This window comes from Solenopsis invicta, unplaced genomic scaffold (assembly GCF_016802725.1).
Source record: "Solenopsis invicta isolate M01_SB unplaced genomic scaffold, UNIL_Sinv_3.0 scaffold_38, whole genome shotgun sequence".
NCBI classification, from domain to species: Eukaryota; Metazoa; Arthropoda; class Insecta; order Hymenoptera; family Formicidae; genus Solenopsis; species Solenopsis invicta.
Genome location: NW_024105284.1, coordinates 130,522 through 153,826, shown reverse-complemented (window position 1 = coordinate 153,826; position 23,305 = coordinate 130,522). Strand labels below are relative to the sequence as shown.

The following is a 23,305-nucleotide window of genomic DNA, read 5'->3' as shown; positions in this document are numbered from 1 at the left end:
CAGCATTTTATAGTATTTCAACTTTAGACAGAATATATGCGAGTAACATTTGCAAACCGACCTGTTCGAACGTAATTTGTCCAGTTTTTTTTATGTAAAATACTCACAAAAAAAGTTTCACTTACACACTTTATGGATCGCATTGACCTTAACAAAACTTTGCTACCGTACCATTCAAATTCTAGTTGACCAAAGAAGTTGGTCAATCATATCAATTGAAAGAGGAGATTTTAAACTTTTTTTACGTCTTGATCCGAACCTCCTTTCTCATTCCGTCTTCACATAGCAAGCCGTTCAAAACTTCATATGGGGTCTCTCAGACCCACTTACGTGTTTAAGGGTTAACGACGTGTTGTACCGGCGGGTGCAACAAGATAAAATATTTGGGATTCTGTCCGTCTGAAGGGTTGGAACCCACGAGGAGGAGGGTGCGCGGGATGGCAAATAACACTTTCACTTTCTTATTAACACTTTTATTTCCCAAACTTTATTATAAATGATTTTCTTTTTAATATAATTGAATTGCGGTGGACGTGTTATTGCGCACTCTGCCGCTGGATGTTTTGCGGGGTGTCAGGTGATCGACTTATCGCGGCGCGCGTACGTGCCGCTCGTACTTTACATTAAGAATTTTCCGCTGCCCATAATTAGGCAGCCTAACTTATAGTTTTGGTATTTCTGATATGGTGGCGCATTAGGCCCTTGCGATGACCATATATGGTCATACTCGCATCAATTGTGCGATGCTTACGCTGCTTGCACGATTGGCAAATTCCTCAATTTTGCATTTCCAATGCAACGAGCGCTTGTGGCGTGATTGTTGCGAAGCGAATATGCAAAACAATTAGAGTAGTTAATGAGGCTACAACCGACGTGTTCTAGCAAAAGTGCGGATAATTTTTGATTTACTCTAGTATTTATCATTAAAATAAAATTTTTAAGTATTATAAACTTTATTTAATAAAAACCAGACATAAAAAAGAGACATTTCTCCTCATCTTGCCCGACAGGTGGGTTAAGATGGGTATTTGCGCGGACAAGGTAGAACACCTATGCATTTTTAGATCATTTTTTTTCATGCGTTTCTTTGGCTCTTATATAATTTTATTTTATACTTGCTTTCTTTTTTCCTTGTTTTGTCTCTGTCTGTTTTCTCGCTATTATATCTTTTTGTAGTCATAGGGAAATTGCATAAAAGTATAAATTATGGTTTATCTTAATAACGTAGTTGTCTATTTTGCTGACTCATTGGTAACTTTTAATAACTGAAGAGCCGTATCTAACACGTATACTCGATTGTGATTTCTGCATTCAAATCGCGCGATACAGGCGATATTCTGTCTTACCTCCTTACCCTTTCTTGCCCCATCTTTCCCTAGCAGCAAAAGCTAAAAATCGCTTTATACATAAGGACTGATTTCACTTCTTAAATTTGTATATTGGCAGCAACTTATATTTTCTAAAATCATCTAATTATGTTATTTAAATGTATTGTTATGCCTGCTTTTTGGCTGAGCTTGAGAAGCTGGCCGAAGGAAGATCGATCGATTTAAAAAGAAGCGCGGCCGGCTTTTGTTCTGTTTTGGGACGCGGAGCTGTTAAGCGATATTTAAATAATTCCGCTACGAATTAATTGTACATAGTGATTTGATTAAAATCAGTGTTCTTTTTTATAAAAGAGTATTTAATTATTTTGTGTTGTGCGTTTCCCTTCGCGAGTGTTTTGCGTGCTCGTCTCGTCGAGTACAACAGTATGTAAAGTTTCATTAAATTGGGTTGTGACACTGTTTCTTGGCAATAAAATTTTTAGAACTTTTTAAAATAGTATTAATTATTAAGAAAAAGTATTACTATCAGTTTCACACCACTCGTCATGAGGTGGATTAGCATGGCGCGCTTTTTTTATAGTGGTTTTTCTCATAGACCTAATCTATTCTATTCTATTCTCTATTTTTTAATGCACGAATTTTAAATGCCGTCCTTACTTTCTTGAAAGATATATTATTATTACATAAAAATTCACCCAATTTTTATATGACAAAATATCTTTTATGTTATAATGCTACAAAAAATAAAAATTTTTTTATTTTAAAACGAATGCACGAATTTCGATATTTTCTTGATATCAAGATGAATTACATTGCCATACATTTCCTGTAATGTATAAGCACACTTTTTATTATAAATAGCAATGAATGTTTTATTATATCGATTATTTTATAACTAATTGTAAATCTTGCTATTAATACTAACGTGATGACAAAATGTTCGCGAATGTGATATTTTTCAAAAAAATGCTGCACACAAAAATATTTTTTGCACCAGGAACATCGTATTATAGCAGGTGTATCACATATGGAGCAGAGTAGTATTTCTTGAATATTCTTTGTAGAAAAATAAAAATCTATTGGATTTTTGAAATGGAAGGTAATGTGGCACTTTATTATTTTCTTAATAATTTTTTTTTAAAGTTCTAAAAGTTTTATTGCCAAGACACAGTTTTAAGGGGTGAAAACAGTCCATGTGTAAAGCGATTTTTAGCTTTTCTCGCTATATCTCGAAAATCATTCAAAATAAAAAAAATGTTTTATACAAAAATTTTACAATAAAATTATCTCTATTTACTCACGTCAACAATATCTTTTTAAAATAATTCTCTAAACAATTATTTAAAAAAATTTTTTTAAATAATTATTTTTAAAATATTTTATTAACGTGAATGAATAGAGGTAATTTTATTGTAAATTTTTTGTATAAAGCATTTTTCGATATCTTGAATAGTTTCCGAGATATAACGGAAAAAGCAGAATACCGCTATACACATGAAGGATGATTTTACCTCTTGAAACCGAATATGCGCCGCAACTGATACTTTCTAAAATCATCTAATTATGTTACCTAAATGTGTGTAAAGTTTTATTAAAATCGGGGTGTGACATTTCTTTATAAGTGAAAATTGTGAAAATATAAAAAAATCGTTTTTTTGCTCTATCTTGGTTACGTCTCCATATAAAAATCTAAAATTTGGAATGTAAGCGTCTTTTTATATAAGTTATCTTACAAAGGGAGAACGCGGTGACTAACTTTGGGATTTCAACCCCAATTTTTTAAATTATTTTAGAGATGAAGAAAAAGTTTACGTTTTCCGGCATTTGATTAAATAGGCGTTAGTTTCGGAGTAATAAATTTGTGAAAATTGGCAATACCGCGGCGCGCCATGAGTCTTCCCGGTAACTCTCCTTCCAATCAATGCAATTGGCTCCGTGAGTTAGGTGCTTGCTTCACAATCACAAGATCCGTGTTTGCTCCCGGAGGTGGGTAATATATTTTTTTTTATGAGTGTTTTTAATTATGTTTATTTATTTTGATTTATGTTGATTTATTTATTTATTTATGTTTATTTATTTATTTATTTTTTTGAAATAGAAAATTTAATTTAATATCACATTTTAAACATTAATTTAAATTTAATTTTAAGGGAATTTTAATTCAAGTATTATTTGAAATAATAAATAATAATAATAATAAATTATTTGTAATGGATAACATATAAAGACAACGTATCTATATTATTATTATTACTTATTTATTATTTAAAATATTGCTTGAATTAAAATTTCCTTAAAATTAAAATTAAAATTAAATTAATGTTTAGAATGTGATATTAAATTAAATTTTCTATTTTAAAATTTTGCATACTATATTAATATTATTAAAATAAATAAACGTAAATAAAAACACTCATTAAAAAAAAAAAATTATTGTCCATCTCTGGGAGTGAACTCGGATCTTATGACTGTGAAGCAAGCACCTAACGGAACCAACTCCACTGGTTGAAGGAGAGTTACTGAGAAAGCTCATACGGCGCGCCGCTGTACGGCCAAGTTTCTAACAAATTTATTACTCCAAAACTAAGATCTATTCAATCAAACGCCGGGAGACGTAAACTTTTTTTTCATCTTTAAAATAATTAAAAAAATTGGGGTCAAAATCTCAGGGTGTTACCGCATCTTTCCCTTGTTAAAAAAAAGGCCAACTTGAAAAGTCGTGGGGGCATTTTCATCATACTCATTTTGCTAGACCTTTTTTTGATTCATAATAACATGCAGGTTTTGCTAGTGGTTTCGTGTTCGGATAATATTTAATACTCAAATTTGTTGGATGCACTATCTTGGCTTTTTAAAAAATGGATTTTGCTTATTTCGATTATAATAGAGGTAAGGCAGTACTCAATTTAAGCATACATACAAATGATACATGCCACTAATACGAGCAATACACCAATGCATCTAAATATGTATATATTTTTTTTTGTAAATTATTAGGACCTTAACTTAGTTTCCGACCGAAAAAGGCTGAGAAAAAGCATTTATTGGAAAAAATTTGTACAAATTATTTCAATGAAAGTATTTTCCATCATTTTCTACAACTTTTTTTCATCTGTTTGGCAACTGGGCGATACCATCTCGTTAAAACGATGTCGGTTTTGAAGCTATCCATTTATCCACCCATTCTCGCATTTCTTCAACATTTCGGAAGCGTGTACTACTCAAGCCGTGCTGCATCGATCTGAACAAGTGGTAATCAGAAGGCGCTGTCTGGCGAGTACGCTGGGTGAGGAAGAGTTCTAATTTGAGCTGCGCCAGTATTTCCTTGACGATTTTTTTAGTGTATGGTTGAGCATTATTGTGAAGGAGAATAACTTTGCGCCTGTTACTTGCTATTGCTGGTCTTTTTCGCAACAGCTCATCATTCAATTTGTTCAGTTGACGTTTGTAGACATTTGCAGTAACAGTTTTATTCGGTTTCAGTAGCTCGTAGTACAGCACTTTTTGCTAATCCCACTAAATGCAAAGCATTATTTTATGAGTTTTTTACTCTTCTTCAAGAGAATTAGGCGGGTCATTTTGATATCCTCGAGGAAAAAGCCTTCCTGAAGGCACTTGCTAAAACACTTGCACTATACTGGCAAAAACCAGTCTTTCGTTGTTTTTATGAGTTCCTAAGGTCCTGTCAGGCCCAGGTGCCTTGTTGTTTTTAATTTTTTTAATAGCCGTGGCCACTTTTTCTTCCGTCACCATCAACTCGTCGTTCCAATTGACCGGTATTTTCTCTTTAATCTCTATCCGTTGTTTGGGGAAGAGAACATCCACGATCTTGTCTACGATGTCTGTTGGAAGAGTTTCACATACCGGTGGTTCTGAGTTTTTCAGTTTTTTGTGACAATTCTATAGGGCTTACCCCAAGGGCCCTCGTCGAGAGAGGTAGATTGTTCCATGTCACAATTTAGGATTCGCTGATCGCCTGTCTAAGAGCCTTTCTTGACTTTCTAACCTTGTCATTTAACATTATCTGACAAGCTTTTGAGGGGATTTTATTTTTTCCTCTGAAGGCTTTTTTTTGTTTTGACTACATGTTTATCTCAACTCTGCTATTTCATCTGTCCACCAATAAGATGGCGGACCATGTCCAGTTTTTACCCTAGGAGCCGCCACGTTAATTATCTCTATCAGGGAAGAGTTGATCCATTTTACCTAATTGCTGGCTGTTTATTTCTCGCTTGAGACGGTTTACTCGCTGCAGCTGCCGCTGTTAATAAGTTTCTGTCTATTTTTTTTAACATTTTACCGAGGAAAAATAGTATTCATCAATTTAGCTCTTTTTTTGGCGGTACTTTTTGTCTTTACGTTGAGAAGTATATTAAAGTGATCAGAATGGGAGTCTTCTTCATAGTTTACGCGCCAGCCCAGTATCGATTCGAATGCTTTTTGATTGGCCCAAGACAGGTCAATTGTTGAGGTGCCCCGAGGATGGTATGTTGTAGGTGATTGTTTAAGGTTTAGAAGAATTAAACCCACCTCTGCAGCCCACTCTGACACTAATTTTCTCCTGGCACTCTATCCCAATAAAACGATCTTGCGTTAAAATCTCCAAGTACTAAAGTCTGTTCACGTTTGTATGTGCTACAAATAAAGCTAAAGTTGTCTAAAAAATTATTATACTGTTGCAGTGTCTTATTGGGGGAGGAATAACACCCAACAATTACTATTTTCTTTTACCTAACCACCACGTAACCTCTGCCAGTTTCTAGGTTTTGACATTTCTGGGGATAAATTGCCTTCTGTCAAGTTATTGCGATTGACGAGGAACGGTTTCTTGATGCCACCTAAAGTTTTCGGGAACCTTGTGTGGCTTTGAGATCACCTTTTCCTCTATTTTCTTTATCAGCAAGTCTTGCGCTGTTTTGCTTTGATTAGTATTTGCTTGTGCGATCAGAGGCATTGTTAAAGGTCGGAATCATTATCGGAATCCCTCTGTGCTTTTTTCTTCATCAAACTGTCCGACGACATTTTCATGCTTGATTTCCTGTTAAGGGAATAGGAGTTTTTTCTCTTTTTATTTTAGTGCTGAGGTTCATTTGCATAGGAGATTAATTTCTCTGGATTTACTCTACTGCGATTTTTTCTACATCCGCGTTTTTAGGATTCTTTGTATTCAACCTTTTAATGGGCTTTTTCCTAGGTTGAGAAAACCTTTGCGTTTTTTTTTGCTCTTTCTCTGTTCTAGAGGGAGAGGAGAAGAGAGTTTCTCCTGCGGGGATTTATAAGCTTCAGTTTTGTTCCTATTTTTGACCTGTATTTGGTCCTCCTCGATCATTTGTCTTGTAACAACCCGTGTTTCTTATTTAGAAATCGCGCACGGACGTAGCTTGCGTGCGTGCGTGCGTGCGTGCGTGCGTGCGTGCGTGCGTGCGTGCGGGGCGTGCGTGCGTGCGTGCGTGCGTGGGGCGTTGCGGCGTGCGTGCGTGCGTGCGTGCGTGCGTGCGTGCGTGCGTGCGTGCGTGCGTGCGTGCGTGCGTGCGTGCGTGCGTGCGTTGCGTGCGTGCGTGCGTGCGTGCGTGCGTGCGTGCGTGCGTGCGTGCGTGCGTGCGTGCGTGCGTGCGTGCGTGCGTGCGTGCGTGCGTGCGTGCGTGCGTGCGTGCGTGCGTGCGTGCGTGCGTGCGTGCGTGCGTGCGTGCGTGCGTGCGTGCGTGCGTGCGTGCGTGCGGGGTCGTGCGTGCGTGCGTGCGTGCGTGCGTGCGTGCGTGCGTGCGTGCGTGCGTGGTGCGTGCGTGCGTGCGTGCGTGCGTGCGTGCGTGCGTGCGTGCGTGCGTGCGTGCGTGCGTGCGTGCGTGCGTGCGTGCGTGCGTGCGTGCGTGCGTGCGTGCGTGCGTGCGTGCGTGCGTGCGTGCGTGCGTGCGTGCGTGCGTGCGTGCGTGCGTGCGTGCGTGCGTGCGTGCGTGCGTGCGTGCGTGCGTGCGTGCGTGCGTGCGTGCGTGCGTGCGTGCGTGCGTGCGTGCGTGCGTGCGTGCGTGCGTGCGTGCGTGCGTGCGTGCGTGCGGCGTGCGTGCGTGCGTGCGTATATATATATATATATATTATATATATATATATATATATATATATATATATACACCAAGCAAATCAAAAACTGCTTACGTGATTATAATTAACCTCAACTCCCATCCACCATAAATAATATGTCTCTTGTATAGACAAGATTATATATTATGCAGTTTTTTCAACCGAATTCGTTTGTCTCGTACAAAAACGTGTTGGATAAGTATATTATTAATAAATATATGCAGTTAAAAATATATATTTGGCATTAACTAGAGTCAATATTATATTATACTCCTACGAATGCTACGTATAAAATTTTTCAAGTGTCATAAGATATGATTGACAAAGTGCATATGAATATGATAATGAAACATAGCTAATTGGATTGCATGAGCCTTATTAACTTTATTTTTATCTTTCTATCTTTCTCCACTGCATATTTTTCCCAGCAAAAATGTGGTTTGCTTTTTCTCAGGTCTACCTCTAAGTCATACTTTTTTAACTCTAGCATAATGTAAATGTATATTTTGAATGAATTGACGTTTGAAACAAGTGTCAAATGATTAAATAAAGATATAAAAATATGTGTAATTTTACAAGTTGAGTCTCAGAGGTCTCAACGCTGCGTATTCTCTCTGATTTTAGAAATTTGTAACTAGATTAATTAATAAGTATGGTAAGTATATTTTAAATCCTGTTTATTAAAGTTAACTAAGTTAAGTGTAGCTCTTACAATATATATTGAGTTCACTAAACTAGTTAAAATAATACATGATATTAAATATGCTCGCTGTGTTACAAAATAAATGTTAATTGTAAATAAATAATATGTGTTAATCTCGCTGTTACCTAATATTTAATAATATTTCTGAGCGTTTTATAAAAGATATTTTTTCTTATAAAAAATAATTCATTTTGTAACACAGCGAGCATATTTAATATCATGTATTATTTTAACTAGTTTTCAGTAAACTCTATATACATTGTAAAAATTACACTTACTTTATTAACTTTTTTAATAAACAGGATTCAAAATGTACTTACTTTACTTATTAATTAATCCAATTACAATAAAATAAAACAGCATATATAGAACGAACCACAGACACAAGTTATACAACTATTTACATTTTAATCCTGCCGCGGGTAGTCAGACCGAGCGCTAGATACTAACATCTCCCATGAGGCTTAAACAAGTCTCAGCGAGCATTAAAGCGCGTAAAGTGCAGTAGCCGCAATCCCGAATTAGCCATTTCTCACACTCTACGAGAGATGCGAGGAGGCCCGAAAATCTATGCCAGAAAAACGTACACCTCTGTATCGGCTCGAAGCGATGGCGGGAAATTTGCTTCCGCTCCTCCCTCGACGCAGGGCCGGCTCACTCCGATACAGAGGAAAGATCCATATTTGAGTTTCTTTAAACTGTCCTTCTGACAGTTAAGTGAGAGGAGAAATCTAAAATCACATCAGGGTTATTCATTCATTTAACGGCGTTCCTTAATATTTCTAAATATTACGAAAACCGAAACCTCTAACTTCCAGCTAATCAAAACAGCTCTAAAAGTCCCCAGTGAAAGAGCGCTCAACATCGGCAGAGTCTTCCCGATTTTGTTACAAGCCTATTGATTAACTTTTTATTTGTTAGAAGGCCCAGTTCCATCGTTAGTTGTTGCGGTGATCAAGCTTTTAGAATATTGATCAATCAGAATGATGCCTCATTAAAACTGCCATTTAAGTTGTTTAGACTTGAAAGCATAAAACTGCTAGCTATTTACTCTTTACACAAATCCCAGCTCTAATCCGACGTGTTCTAACACTTTTATAGCGATGTTCTTTCTGTACACGACACATTGACCGAAAGAGCGACGCGATACTTTCGAGAACGACGGCCCGCGAATTGAAATATTATTGTTAATGATTATTATTCAGGTTAGATGATACATGACATGGTTATATGAATACAATTAATAATATATTAACAAACGCCTCTTTGTGTCAAAAACGTAAACTCAACAAGATTCACTTAACGATGACAACGAGGACGTTTCTTACATGTAAAACGTTGAGATTTGGACTTTAGTCGCGATATCTCTGCTCGTAGGACACGGAGAGAAAAAATAAGAACACTTTTATATATGCAATTTTCCCCAAGCTATCGATTGAGACTACTCAAAACTTAATTGCTTCAGCCGTTAATGTGATCTGATAATTTTGTACGTTTGGAAGTCGCCTACTCGCGTAAAGAGAGGCGGCGGTTTGCTTGTTGCGAATAACTCGGCACCGAGTCGCGACCACGCCTCTAGATCATTTGATGTTTTTTTATTTCCGAAAAGGAAAAGATATTGTATAAATAGTAAAAAGTATGTGCTGTTTATGAAGATGAGAGTAGCTGAAAGTACTGTTCGTAAGTGATTCGCTCAGTTTAGAAGTGGATATTTTAATTTGAATGACCAAGAACATTTTGGTAGGTCTGTAATTGATGATGGTAATCAAATTGTAATGCTAATTAAAAATAAGTGTCTGTGTCACATGACACAGGATATCGCAGATTTCAACTATCTCGTATGAATGTTGTATGACATTTAGAGACATTGGGATACATGATTCGCTAATAATGTTTGGGTTCCTCATGATTTAATGGAAAAAAAATGTAATGGACTGTATTTCTGCCATCGATTTTCTACTTAAACGTAATGGAAATGATCTATTTTTGAAACAATCACTGGTGATAGATTATAGAAAATTAATTGTTTATAATAATGTACAAGCGAAAAAGGTGAAGAGAGAAAGTGAAATAAATTATCACTCCAAAAGTCAATCTGCATCTGAATAAAGTGATGCTATATCTGATAGGATTGGAAGGGCATCGTGTACTACGAGTTTCTTTTACACGACATTAAATTCGGACAAGCAAGACAGTTGTTCCCAAGTGGACCGATTGAAGGCAACAATTGGCGAAAAGCGTTCGAAATTAGCCAATCAAAAGAATTTCTGATGGACAAACATTTTACTGAATTTTATTTAAACAATGCTGCAAACTTTTATTCCAATCTAATATAATAACAAGTGCCATATTTTTATTAGTGACAATATTTAAAAACACTTGCATTATTTATGAACGTTTTATTTTCTTACATAAAAATAAAACTTTATTTCAAAAAATTTTTTAAACTCCATTTTTTTCTTGAATATAGTTTTTTAAAATTTTTGTATTTTGTTATTAAATAATTTTAAACTTTCTTTTCTGTAAAACTCAATGCTATAAGAAAGTTATTTAAAGAATACTAGATTAACTCTATTTGAAGTCAAATCAATAAGTACCCATGAAGACAGACTTGCTCATGCAAGTTGGCATTATCATCGTGTACTACCATCTTTCAAATGACACTATATAAAATTTCAGAGTGATTAATGTGATAGTTTTGATTTGATAGCAATTTGTAGTAAGCGTATTTGGTGCTAATAAAATTTTGTTGGCGACGCCGTCATATTGAAGTCGTGACAGTGAAAAATGTGTTTTGTGACAGTCGAAGTTATTTCTGACAGTTAGCATTTCTTCGATTAAGTAAGAAAACTAAAATCATTTTTGAAAATTTTGAATATGTACAATTGAACATTTGGTATTTTGAATAGCCCCGGCGCGGGTGTCAACTTTGTGCATTATTGCGTATAGTCTACAAAAATAGACATTACACAGCAGAAAGTAGACATACATTGTTTCAAGTACATTCTATTGACACGATATTGTTACGCCCGGTATTGTGGAGTTTTGATGGCCGTCATCTATTGATGGGTGACAATATTTATGTTGTTGTTATCCTGGCTTTTGGATAAAGTGTCACGTTACAGTAGATTATTTTTTATTGTGAGAAATTTATCGCTGCTGGACAATGACTAAGAAGTCATCGTCTTCTGTATTGAACCGTCTATTGAAACTTTATTACTCGATTGGAGCAACATATCTAATTTAATATGATATATTTAATCAGTAAGAAATTACAGTATCGAATATTACGATTTTACCAATATTTACACTTAAATAAGAAAACACTGAAACTACGTACTCACTATCACTGTTTGTATGTCTACACCAAATTAACAACGAATATTGATACACCTGACTGATACTTAACATTGACGCTCAAATGCTCAAAACAGACATTTACTATTGGGTGTGCACGAAACCAACACCGAATATTAATGGTGACACCCAACCAACACCTATCATTGATGCCTAACGCTTAACTGACACTCAATATTGATGATCAACACTCAACATACACCCAATATTGATGATAAACACCAAAATTTGAGTGTTAACATCTAAAATTAAGTATTCTTTTTCATAATGGTTGGGGAAAGTGTATTACGTAATCCTTTAAAAGGGAATTACGTTGAAAAATAAAAAAATATTTTTATGAAAAACTTGCATCTTTATTACTACCATGGGTACTTATTGATTTGTCTTCATAATTAAAAAATTTGAAAAAATTTAGGAATGCCTATTAATGCATATTAATCAAATTTATCTTCAAAATTTGATTAAGTTTTTATATTATGTGAAAAGACTAAAAAATCTTAATAAGATTGGATGAAAGAATAATTTATTTGTGCTATAATTTTGTTCTTAGGTATTACCGAAATTAGACGATAATATTTATTTAAAACCTGACGGCGAATGTACAAACATCATTATTCAAGAGAATAAAAAGAAAAATATGAGTAGCAATGTTTGCGGCAAAAGAGACGACGTACCTCGTTCAAATAACACTAATTTTGGTTTAAATGAGAATATTGAAAAATTGTGTGAGATGTGGATGTACAATTGTATCAGCAATTTTGATTATTTAACAGCACTCAATAATTTGGCTGGCAGAAGATACGGTAATCCTAATTGTCATCATGTTATGCCTTGGGTAACAGATTTTACTTCAAGAAACGGCGGAAACTGGAGAGATCTGACAAAGTCAAAATTTCGATTAAACAAGGGAGACCGACAGTTGGATCTTACATTTGACTCGCAGTCAACTGAGGTATATAAATCACATCAGTATAAAATAGATTTGTTCCAAATTGAATAGTCAATGATTTTTTAAAAAAACGACTATTAAAAGACTAAATCTCTAATTTATAACATTTGCGTACGACTTCAATAACTTTTTATTTTATTATATTTACAACGTTTCTATAACATTAATGTAGATCTATTGTCACAATTGACTGTCATTCAAATAATTTTTAGATAAATATTTAAATACATTTACAAATAACAGAAAAGTTATTTATTATTTATTATTTATTATTCATTATTTATGTTATTTGTTTTATATCATTTATTATTTATGTTATTTGTATTATTATTCGTTATTTGTATTCTTGGCCGTTATTTGTTATATTATTCTTTTCATTGTATTAATTTTTACTTTTATTTATTTTTTTGGTTTATATTGTTATTATTACAAGAAAAGACACCAAAATTTAAAAATTATAAAACTTATTAGACAGATTACATAGATATTTTAAACAGAATAAAGAAAAAATATCGGGACTATAAAATATCTTGAAAAATATAAGTTTTATAGAAAACTGTTTTCAGACAAAAGTTGTAGGATTTAAAAAGTTCTATTGATCTTATTAGTTTGATTTTGAATGGCGTTGCCAAGATAAGGATAAAGCTACCTTGAATTTTTGAATAAAATCTCTATTTTTTTTATTGCATATCCTTCTAAATTTTCTTCAGACTTTTTCAAAGCACTGTAATTTTATTTATTTTAAGTAAGACGTTTTAAAGTTATCAAGTTTTTTATGGTAAGAAGTGTAGTCCACGAAGATAAGATTGGCATGATTTGATTTATTACGCATATCTGCATGATTTGGCAAATTGTATTCTGTTCAGTGGAAATGTAATCTCACGCATGTCTCTATAAAAGCCTCTTTTCATAGCACTGCACATGTAACATGCTAATGTCTTATATCAGTGGGTAGTATCAGAATATTAGATTATTTGATATTTAAGCAAAAAGAAACCGAAATGTGGTACTTTCAAATTGTCATTAAATTGGGAATGTAGAGCTAATAAGAGTATATCGCGGTTGTTAATACGCAAGTTTAAAACAATTTGTTTTTCTTTACCCAATGTAGAACGTTTCGACTCCACTTCGAGTCTTTCTTAATTACCAAAAAGTTATGTGTGTGAAGGAACAGTGAAATTTAGCTTATTTACACCTTGTGCTTAATTAATACAGTGAACGCATTATATCGCCTTTGAGGTAATAGTCAACTCTTGAAACTACTCTTTGGTTTTGAAACCGGTGGATTGCCCAACCGGGGAGCGGCCTGCATACGAAAATATGTTACGTAATTTTTTGGTAGCTGAGGAAGACTTGAAGTGGAGTCGAAACGTTCTGCATTGTGTGAAAAAAAAAAAATTGTTTTGAATTTGCGCATCAACAACCACGATATACTTTTAGCTTTATATTTTTAATTTATTTGATATTTATTTATTCTGAGAATGATCAAATGATTTATTTTTTCATCAATTTACAACTGTTACAATATTTAGAAAAATTGGATATTGAAGTATTGTTATCTCTTGAACCGTTAAAGTTATCTTTTTTAAAGAAAAATACACCAGGATAAGTAAACAATAATAATTAACAATTAATAACACATTAGAAGATATAATTTTAAAGCTTTATTATTGGATCATCTTCCGATTTTATTTTTGTGGGCATTTTACTATACTTCTTACCAAAAAAGTTTGTTAATTTTGAACAGCTTATTTAACTGGATAAAATTACAATGTTTTGAAAAAATATGAAAAAAGTTTGAAAGAGTATACAATAAAAAAATTTTACTTAAAAAATTCAAAATAACTTTGTTTTGACTTTGACGAAACTACTTAAAATGAAACTAATAAAATTAGTAAATGAATCTTTTTAAATTCTACAACTTTGTCTGAAACAGTTTTCATAAAATGTATTATTTAAGATATTTTGAGGTCCTGGTATCTTTCCCTTATCTTGTATATCCTCTCCGTATAAATGCATAATATTATTTAAATATTAAGTAATATTCCTAAAATATTATTTAATATTAATAAAAAGTTATATATGTAGATATATAATTTTTGGAGTGGTTCTTATTATTTATTTAAATATTGGCGGGAATATTATAGTTTTTAAATGTAATAATTATAAAATTTATTTTATTTTTCATAACATTAATCCTTGAACAAAAAATAATATTTGTAGAACATTTTTATAATATTCCACGGATACTAAAATACGTGGGTCATTTGAAAAGTTTCCGACTTCATTGACATAAAGTAACTAGAAAAAAAATTTTTTTTGTCGTCCGATAGATGGCTTTAACATATGTAAACTGAAAAAATTTGAAATTATTCTGATCATTATTTCGCTTATGACAACTCTTCCAAAGTTGTCAGCTGACATTGTCACGTGCAATGTCAAAATTGAACAAATTGAAGTTTGAATTACTTCCGCACTCACCCTATTCACCAGATCTAGTTCCCAGCGCATTTTTCCTGTTTTTAAAATTGAACAAATTTTTTTGTAAAAAAATATAAGTCAAATGTTGAGATGAAAAACGCTGTAAACTAATATTTTTTAGGTTTAGACAATCAATTTTTTTCTGACGGTTTAAAAGGATGGGAGAAACGTTGGACCAAATGTATCGAGTTGCAGGGAGACTACGTCGAGAAATAAATTTTATTTTGTTTCGAAATATGTGTTTTCTTCAAAAGGCCGGAAACTTTTCAAATGATCCTTGTAATATATCAAGAATATTATATAAAGTGGACATATAATATTAATATAAAATTAAATGTACAAAGATAATGCCAATGAAAAGCCAACACCAGATGTTTGCATATAAAATATAATTTTATTATTCGATAAAAATTAATAATGTAGACATTTCGATTCTGTGATTTGGACCATTTTCAGTATAATATTAGAGATATACAGGGTGTAACAAAACTATCGTACCTGAAGAATACCATGGGATAAAGGACATGAATTAACAAAAAAAGTTTTGAGTTATTTTTTTATCTGAGCCTTCTATTAGATGTCATACGATGTTAAAGTTAACGTATTACCCCCTATACAAGAAAAGCAAGACAATAGATGGAGCACGCGGGCGGAGCGAAGTTGACAAATTACGCGGCAGGAAAAGAACGATGAGCAGCGAAATGGCTGTACACGCACACACACACGCATGCACACACACACACGCACGCACACGCACGCACGCACACACACACTCTCTCTCTCTCTCTCTCTCTCTCTCTCTCTCTCTCTCTCTCTCTCTCTCTCTCTGTCTCTCTCCACCTTTAAAAAAATCTTAAACATTCTAAAATGCACAACTATAAATAAACGTTTCGGCGTTTTTGTAATAATTTATCAATTTAGTGTGAATTAATTGTTTATTTCATTACAGTTTATTTCATTACAATAAATGTTCGAAGTGTGCTCCTACTTTGATACACATTCTTGTTCTTTTTTGTACATTTTGCGTAGCTCTTTGAACTTGATCATTGTCAATTCTTTCAATAGTGCGGAATACTAATTCCGTCATCTTGTCAGCTGTCTCGATGTTGGTGTGCATAAATATTTTTTCTTTTATTGCTCCCCAAAGAATAAAATCGCATGAATTGTAATCCGGAGATCGAGCAGCCTACGTAGTTATTGAATCTCTTTTGAACCATTACGGGGAAAGTTTCATCGAGATAACGGCGAATTATGCTTTTAAATAAGATTTATTGAAGTTGATGTTAAAAGTTGTTTAATGGATAATTATACTTGAATGTAAAATTTGTCTCAAACAAACAATATGTTTTTAATATTATTTATAATTAATCTAATTAACGAGAAATCATTGTATAAAAGCAAGTTATTCTATGTATGTATACTGTGAAAAAAAATTGTTGTGGTTTAAGTAAATATGTTATTAGAATCATTCAAGCAAATTATTTACGTTACATAAATAAATCTTACTTGTTTGTAGAAAATATTTTTTTGAAGTATTATTTACTTTTTTGAAGTAATATTTATTTGCGTGAAGTAAATAATTTGCTTGAATGGTTCTAATAACATATTTACTTAAACCACAACAATTTTTTTTCTTATAACATATTTACTGTGTAACGACCGTACTTCGCGCACGGGCGGTGGGCGGCACAGGAACGGGCGCGAAAGGTCGCCTGAAGGAATTAGACGTAAGTGTTGGTGTTCGCAAAAGTGAGAGTCTTTATTGAATGCAAAGTGAGATGGTAGGATCACAAGTATACGATCGCGAACTCAATTTAGCAGCGTGATTACAGAATAAAGTGATATGGTTACAGAAGTATAAGATCGCGAGATAAGTTCGGTAGCGTGTTTACGCTAGCGCGGGAAATAAACCCGGGCGGTAATTAGTTCGTAGCTTACAACAATAACTCGGAGCGCACGGACGGAACGTGACAATGAACTCGCGGACGAAAATACGGAAATCTATTTACAATCGGTATGTACACTTGCTACGCGAGACGCGTTTCGTAGAACGGCGTGGAGTTATTTTCCTGGAATCCAGGCGGCCTTGTTATTATGGCCGTGAAAATATAGCGCAAAACGTGGCGTGTGGTGTGGCGCGTACACAGATCCGTGTAGTCGTGTTCGATTTTGCGCGGCCCGTCGCGAGGCGGTTAATACCGCTGCAGCAATCGCCAGGAGACACTACTCCACGCCAAGTGCGCTTGGTGGAGGCACAGAGCACTGTACCCCCAGGTAGCGTCGGACTCATGAGGCTGAGAGAATCGCCCTGCGTCAAGTGACGGGGCCCAAGTTTTACTTGAGCCCGTTGCAGCGAGTCAGGAAGCGGAGTCGGAATCGGTATCGGAAGTAGTTGAGAGCCAAGTGAATTGGCAGAGACCGAGGCGTTCGATCTCTTTCTCAATCCGGGGAGCTTCTGCTCGGCGGACCGGCCAGAAGCGGACAAGGTAGCTTGCGTCTGGCGAACGTCGCCTTATATACTCGAGAATCGTGGTGAGGGAATGTGCGACATGTTGCGGCGGAACGGTCCGGCGGCAGCATCCCCGCCACTTGATCTCGGGTCTCTCGTTTTGGACCACGCGCGTAGAGTGTGGCTGCGGACGGCGCTGGAACGAGAGCGCGTGCGCGCGGAGATGCGAAGCGCGCACAAGCGCTCGCTCGCTTGCTCGGTTTTCGTTTATTTTATTAGGCGCTATGTGCCGATAATTGTCGGCCGGACGGCTCGGACGGTTAGGCGGTCGAGGGGGGGGGGGAGGCGGTTTGTTACAACGAATCACGAAAAATTTTTTCTTATTGTAATAATGACTATTGTTAGTAAAATTTTTATGATATAAAAATTAATTTTTGAAAGTGTACGATAGTGTCGTAACTGAGAAAGCGATTTTCAACTAATTTTGATAGATTTTAAAATTTATTAGTAATAAATATTTTTATAACAAAAAGATATCTTACATGCAGAATGGGCAGGTGTGCCATTGTGCATGAATATTGTAGCTTGTCTATTTTTGCCTGTTACCAGAACGCTTAAATTCTTAAGGATATCTCAATTTTTTAAGAAACGATCTGCCAAATTTACTAGTGTTGCGGTCGGGATATTCGGATTACAAGAAAGAAAATGTCCCTCGAGTTTACAACGAAAATGAATGACTTTATTACTATCAAGCAGAGTTCAAACAGTATTACAAAAGTCGCGGAGATAACTCTTTACAATCACACGCGGTCTCAGTCTTGGGCGGGGGAGAGCCGTACACGTTCTGTCTCCTCGACTCGCGGTAGCCACCAACCGGTGAAGTAGGATGCGCGCGCATACAACGCCCATGCTCTTGGGCGCGTATTCAACATTCTCTCCCACCTTGAGTTGCGTCTTCTTGATATGAGCGCAACTCAACATACTAAAACAAAAATCAAAATTCAGAACAAAAACTTAAATTTATGCCTCAAATCTTTTGGGCTTCTTAACAAGACGTCCACTTCGCGTCTTGAAACTCGTCTCCTCTGAGGAAGTCGTCTCTTCTTCAGGAACAGGTTCTGAAAGCTCCTCAGGAACAGATTTCTGCTTCTCGTGCGTTTTGGGCCTGCTTTGGTTTGCTCTAACAAACTTCTCGGATTCTCTCACATCTTGCCTTACTTCCAATGGAATCAGTCGTTGTACTGGGCGGATTAAATCACCTCTTCCTGTCTTCAGCTTTACAACTCTATTGTGGCCGTCCTTACCCGGAAAAACTTCCTTAATTACTGCAAGCGGCCAGTCCAGTCGCTTCTGTATATCGTTTCCCACTAGTACAACGTCACCTACTGTGACTTGAGTAGAAGTGTTCTTATGCTTTGCTCGCCTGGATAATTGTCCTAGGTATTGAAGACGAAAGCGACTTCTGATCTCTTCCTTCAGTCTCTGACGGTAGCGTATTCTTTTTGCAAAGTGACCTTTATTAAGTTGGTCCAAGTCTGGTACACCAACTTCGCGGATGTCGCTAATGAACATAGCTGGAGTAATTGCCATAAGCTCCGTGCTCTCCTCCGGAAGGTAAGTGAGTGGTCTCGAGTTCATGACGGCTTCGCAATCGCACAAAACCGTGTTCATTTCTTCATAGCTCAATGAGGCTCTTCTCAGCGTTCTTTTTAATAAATCTTTAAGAAGGCGAATAAGGCACTCCCACCATCCTCCCCACCAAGCGGCTGAAGGCGGGTTAAAAATCCACTGTATCTGTTTGAGAGCGCAATGCTGAGAGATCCTCTGCCAGTTAATCTTCCGCAGCAAATTCGCCAGTCCCACGAAATTTCTTCCATTGTCACAGTAGACGACGGAGGGCCTTCCTCGTCGTGCTATGAATCTTTTGAAGGCCTCTATGAATTCCTCCGTTGACAATGATGTAACTAACTCTAGGTGGACCGCACGATAGACTGCGCAGGTAAATAAACAAATATAAGCTTTGCAGCCACCTTTTAAGAAAAGTGGACCTGCGTAATCGACGCCGGTGACTTCGAAAGCTGCGGCGTCTCGTACTCTGTCCTCCGGTAATGGTCCAGACGATACCTCTATATTCTTCACACTGTGTCGACGGCAGATCGTACATTTGTAAATAACGGCGCGTACCGTGCGACGATACCGAAGGATCCAGAATTTCTCTCTTAAATTATTCATGACAATGTCGATACCTGCGTGATTAAGTTTCAAATGAGTATAATGGATAATTCTTTTCGTCAATAAATGTGTGGGATCCAATACTATGGGGTATATGAAACAGAAAGTATCTTGACGATTAGCAATTGCCGTTTTTATGCGTATAAGACCCTTTTCTTCGAAGGCCCCTATTCCCTGCAGTCGGGCATCTTTTAATTTTTGAAAAGATTCACTCTGTGCTAATTTGCAGAGGTATAACTCTGCTGCAGTGATCTCCTTTGCACTCAATTCTTGATCGACGACTACATGCATTCTCTGAGAATTGCCTATGAATCTTAATATCCAGGCCATCGTACGCAAAATTTTAGGATATGTCGAGAATCTTTGCAGGTACCAAGGGATATCCTCTTCTTTTGTTTTCTCTGCAGCATCCATCATAACGATTCCTTTTTTAGCATTCTCTGGATAGGACCGTTCTTTAAGTCGGTCAGCTGTTTTACGCAGTTCCATATTAACCGCCTCTTCATTAATTTTTTCTTCACTCGCAGGCCAATCTTCAGGGGGCATCTTTAGCCAGGCGGGTCCCTCCCACCATCTTGAATCTAGAAGTTTCCTCGCATCGCATCCTCGCGAAGGTAGATCCGCGGGATTTATAGCTCCTGGTACATATCTCCATGACACAACCTCTGTAAGGCTTCTGATTTCTTGGACGCGATTCCAAACAAATACTGTCCACTGTCTCGCTTGCCGTATCCATGCCAGGACAGTGGTCGAATCACTCCAAAAATATCTCTTGACGTTTTGATAATCCATCGCCTTGTCGAACGAATGCATTAATCTTGCTCTAATGGAAGCAGCCATCAATTCGATACGTGGAATAGTCTTCTTGCTTTTCGGCGCTAATCTTGACTTAGCCTCAATTAAGTGTACTTTGATCCCTTCGCTTGTTTCCACTCGTATAAAGAGGACGGCCGCATAAGCATCCTTGCTTGCGTCTACGAAAATATGAAATGACAATGTATCAATGTATGTTCCTCTTATCACCAAAAATCCAGCGAGGAAACCTTAAAAGACGAAGGAGATTCAATCGTCGTGTCCACTCTAGAAAGTCCCCTTTGCTCTCCGGATCGATCTCCGTGTCCCAGTCTGTATGTCGGGTCCAAAGACGTTGCAACAATAATTTTGGCCTCAACAACACGGGACAAATGACGCCCAGAGGATCAAAAATCTTCTATACATATGATAACACGATTCTCTTCGTAATCTTCTCCTCTGAAAGCTGCGAGGGAAAGCCTGCCAGCGAAAGAGTGTCACTCTTGGTATTCCAGGTGAGCCCCAGAACTGTTGCTCGTTTCTCGCAATCCATTCCCGTATATTTCCAATCTTTCAAATGGAACTTGGATCTGCTTAAAAGAGAGCTGGCTTCTCTCTGAAAAACCTCAAAATCAGAATAAGAATCGACGCTAGTAATGCAATCATCTACATAAAAAGACTTCGTTAATTTCTCATACACTTGGTTTTTCTGTGGCGAAGCAGCCGAACTCACGGCTTTTCCGATGAGTAACTCTAAGGTAGCCCCCAAAAGGAAAGGGCTGCTGGTTACGCCGAAGATAACCCGACGATGTCGATAAATCTCTATTTCCCCGTTGGCATCCCACCACAGGAATCTCAGAACATCTCTATCCTTCGGGGAGACGCTAATCTGCAAAAAGGCTTTTGCAATATCTGCTGTCACTCCTATCTCCTGTTCTCGAAACCGGTGCAGCAGTGCTGGAATGAGCTCAATAAGGTTAGGCCCTGTTTCGAGGCATTGGTTGAACGACGGCGAATCTTTTCTACTTTTTGCTGAAGCGTCAAAAACCGGCCGGATCTTTGTTGTTCCTTCTTCTTTAATGACAGGCCGGTGTGGTAGATAAAAACTCTCTTTGTCGCTTTCGTATACAGGCACTTTCTCGATGATATCCTCAGCGAGCGAATTGCAAAAGATCGAATTGTAATCTTCAAACAAGCTCTCCTGTTTCAATTTCTTGGTCATGAGATTCAATCGTTTTTCTGCTACCTCTTTATTGTCTTGCAACGGCGGATGACTTTCCTTCCAGGGTAACATGACCTCATAACGTCCTTCCTTTGAGATCTCCGTCGTTTCCAGGAATATCTTCTTAATCTCAGCTTGACGTGCCTCCTTTGAAACGTTCTCTATGGGGTCAGTAATGCCCAACGTATCGAGTCTCCATAAATGTGATATGTCGGCTTCTTGTGCGTACATGGAGACAACCATCAGTGCCGTATCTGTTTCATTTCCATCCTCGAAATCATAGCCTAAGATTGTCCATCCTAGTTTTGTCTCCAATGCTGTTATCCCCGGATCTATTTGTATAACTTTACCCGTGATTATTTTACCTGCAAAATCGGCTCCTATTAACAAAGAAATGGATTCGCTGCCTCCGCCGGTGTCACTCAACCGTATGTTCTTCTTTTCCAGTTCATCCACCCAAGGCCCATTAGTTTCCGGTGGAGTATCCTGACAAATAGTGTCTTGTTGTAAGGCGACAAAATCGCATTAGTATGTTCCCTCCAGATTACCGATACGAATCCGACAGGTTTTATGTTTCTGAGGTCTGGTCTTGGTTCCCTCGAACAGCAGATGTATCATCGTTCGCTCACCTTTCGTTTCGTAACCAAGGTTGGCTACCTTCTCTAACACATAGGATCGGTGTGAGCCGGTATCAATAACAGCTCGAACAGTTATCAACCCTTTTGATCCGCGCATCTTGACTCTTAATAACGGTAGAAACATCTTATCGTCGCAGGAAACATTGCCTAAACAACTATCTCCCTCGCTGAAACCTGATTTGCTGGACTTCTTCTCGTCAGCTTCCTTCGCATCGTTTTTATTGGAGAGATTTCGGCACATCAGAAGGGCGTGCCCTTTACTACACCAAGGATATTTTTCTTTGGCATAACATTTTTTGTAACTATGGCCTACCTTTAAACATTTGAAGCAGCCATTCTTTTCTTTGACGATCCTGGTCCTCTCGTCCATATCCATGCCTCTGGCTTTGTCGCACCTCGAGCTGTCATGATTTTTTCCACAGAACAGGCATTTTTGTGATTTAGATTCTTTCACGGATAATAGACTAGCTGCTGTCGCTGCTTCTTGATCTTGATCTCTCGTTTTCTTCTTATTTGTGACCGTCTCAGCCTCGCTACCTTCGAAGCATGTCTTCGCCATTTGAATTCGTTCCTCGCTTTCAACCTCTCTTCCTAAAAAGGTCATAAGATTAGTAAGACGATCTTTGGCTGTAAGATTTCCTACGAAAGCATCTCCTTGAGGAGTTAGCTGTATCATCGCTCTCTGCCATATTTTTAGAGTCTCTTCCGGCAGTGAGGATTCAACTAACGGGAATAACATTGCTGCGCACATGTCAGTGGTAACGCCCAGAGTTTCAAGTGCTCGCATTTGTGTTTCTAGTTTATCATAAATTGTCATGAGCGTTACTTTCTTATTCTTATTTAATACTAGTTTCAAAAGTTCGCGCACATAGAATTCAATGAGTAAATCTTTTTTGCCGAAGCGCGATTCGAGGCTCTGTATTGCCTTTTCATAATTGTCCGCCGTTAAAGGAAAGCTATTCACAACTTCGTAAGCACGCGAGTCTTTTACCGTGGACTGTACTAAATAATGAAACTTGTCCTCTCTAGACAATGCTGTATCGTCGTGTATTTTCTTAAATGTGTTCCAAAACGGCAGC

General features: G+C 36.9%; 1 protein-coding gene across 3 annotated transcripts in view; it reads left to right on the top strand.

Annotated features, from left to right (window-relative positions):
• LOC105197967 (WD repeat-containing protein 81) overlaps nt 1-23,305 on the top strand; it is a 190,097-nt gene that overhangs the window by 49,817 nt on the left and 116,975 nt on the right. For all 3 annotated transcript variants that reach the window (XM_039459434.1, XM_039459433.1, XM_039459435.1), the window contains exon 5: nt 12,014-12,415. In XM_039459434.1, coding sequence (XP_039315368.1) covers nt 12,014-12,415 — 402 coding nt within the window. The remainder of the gene's footprint in view (nt 1-12,013; nt 12,416-23,305) is intronic.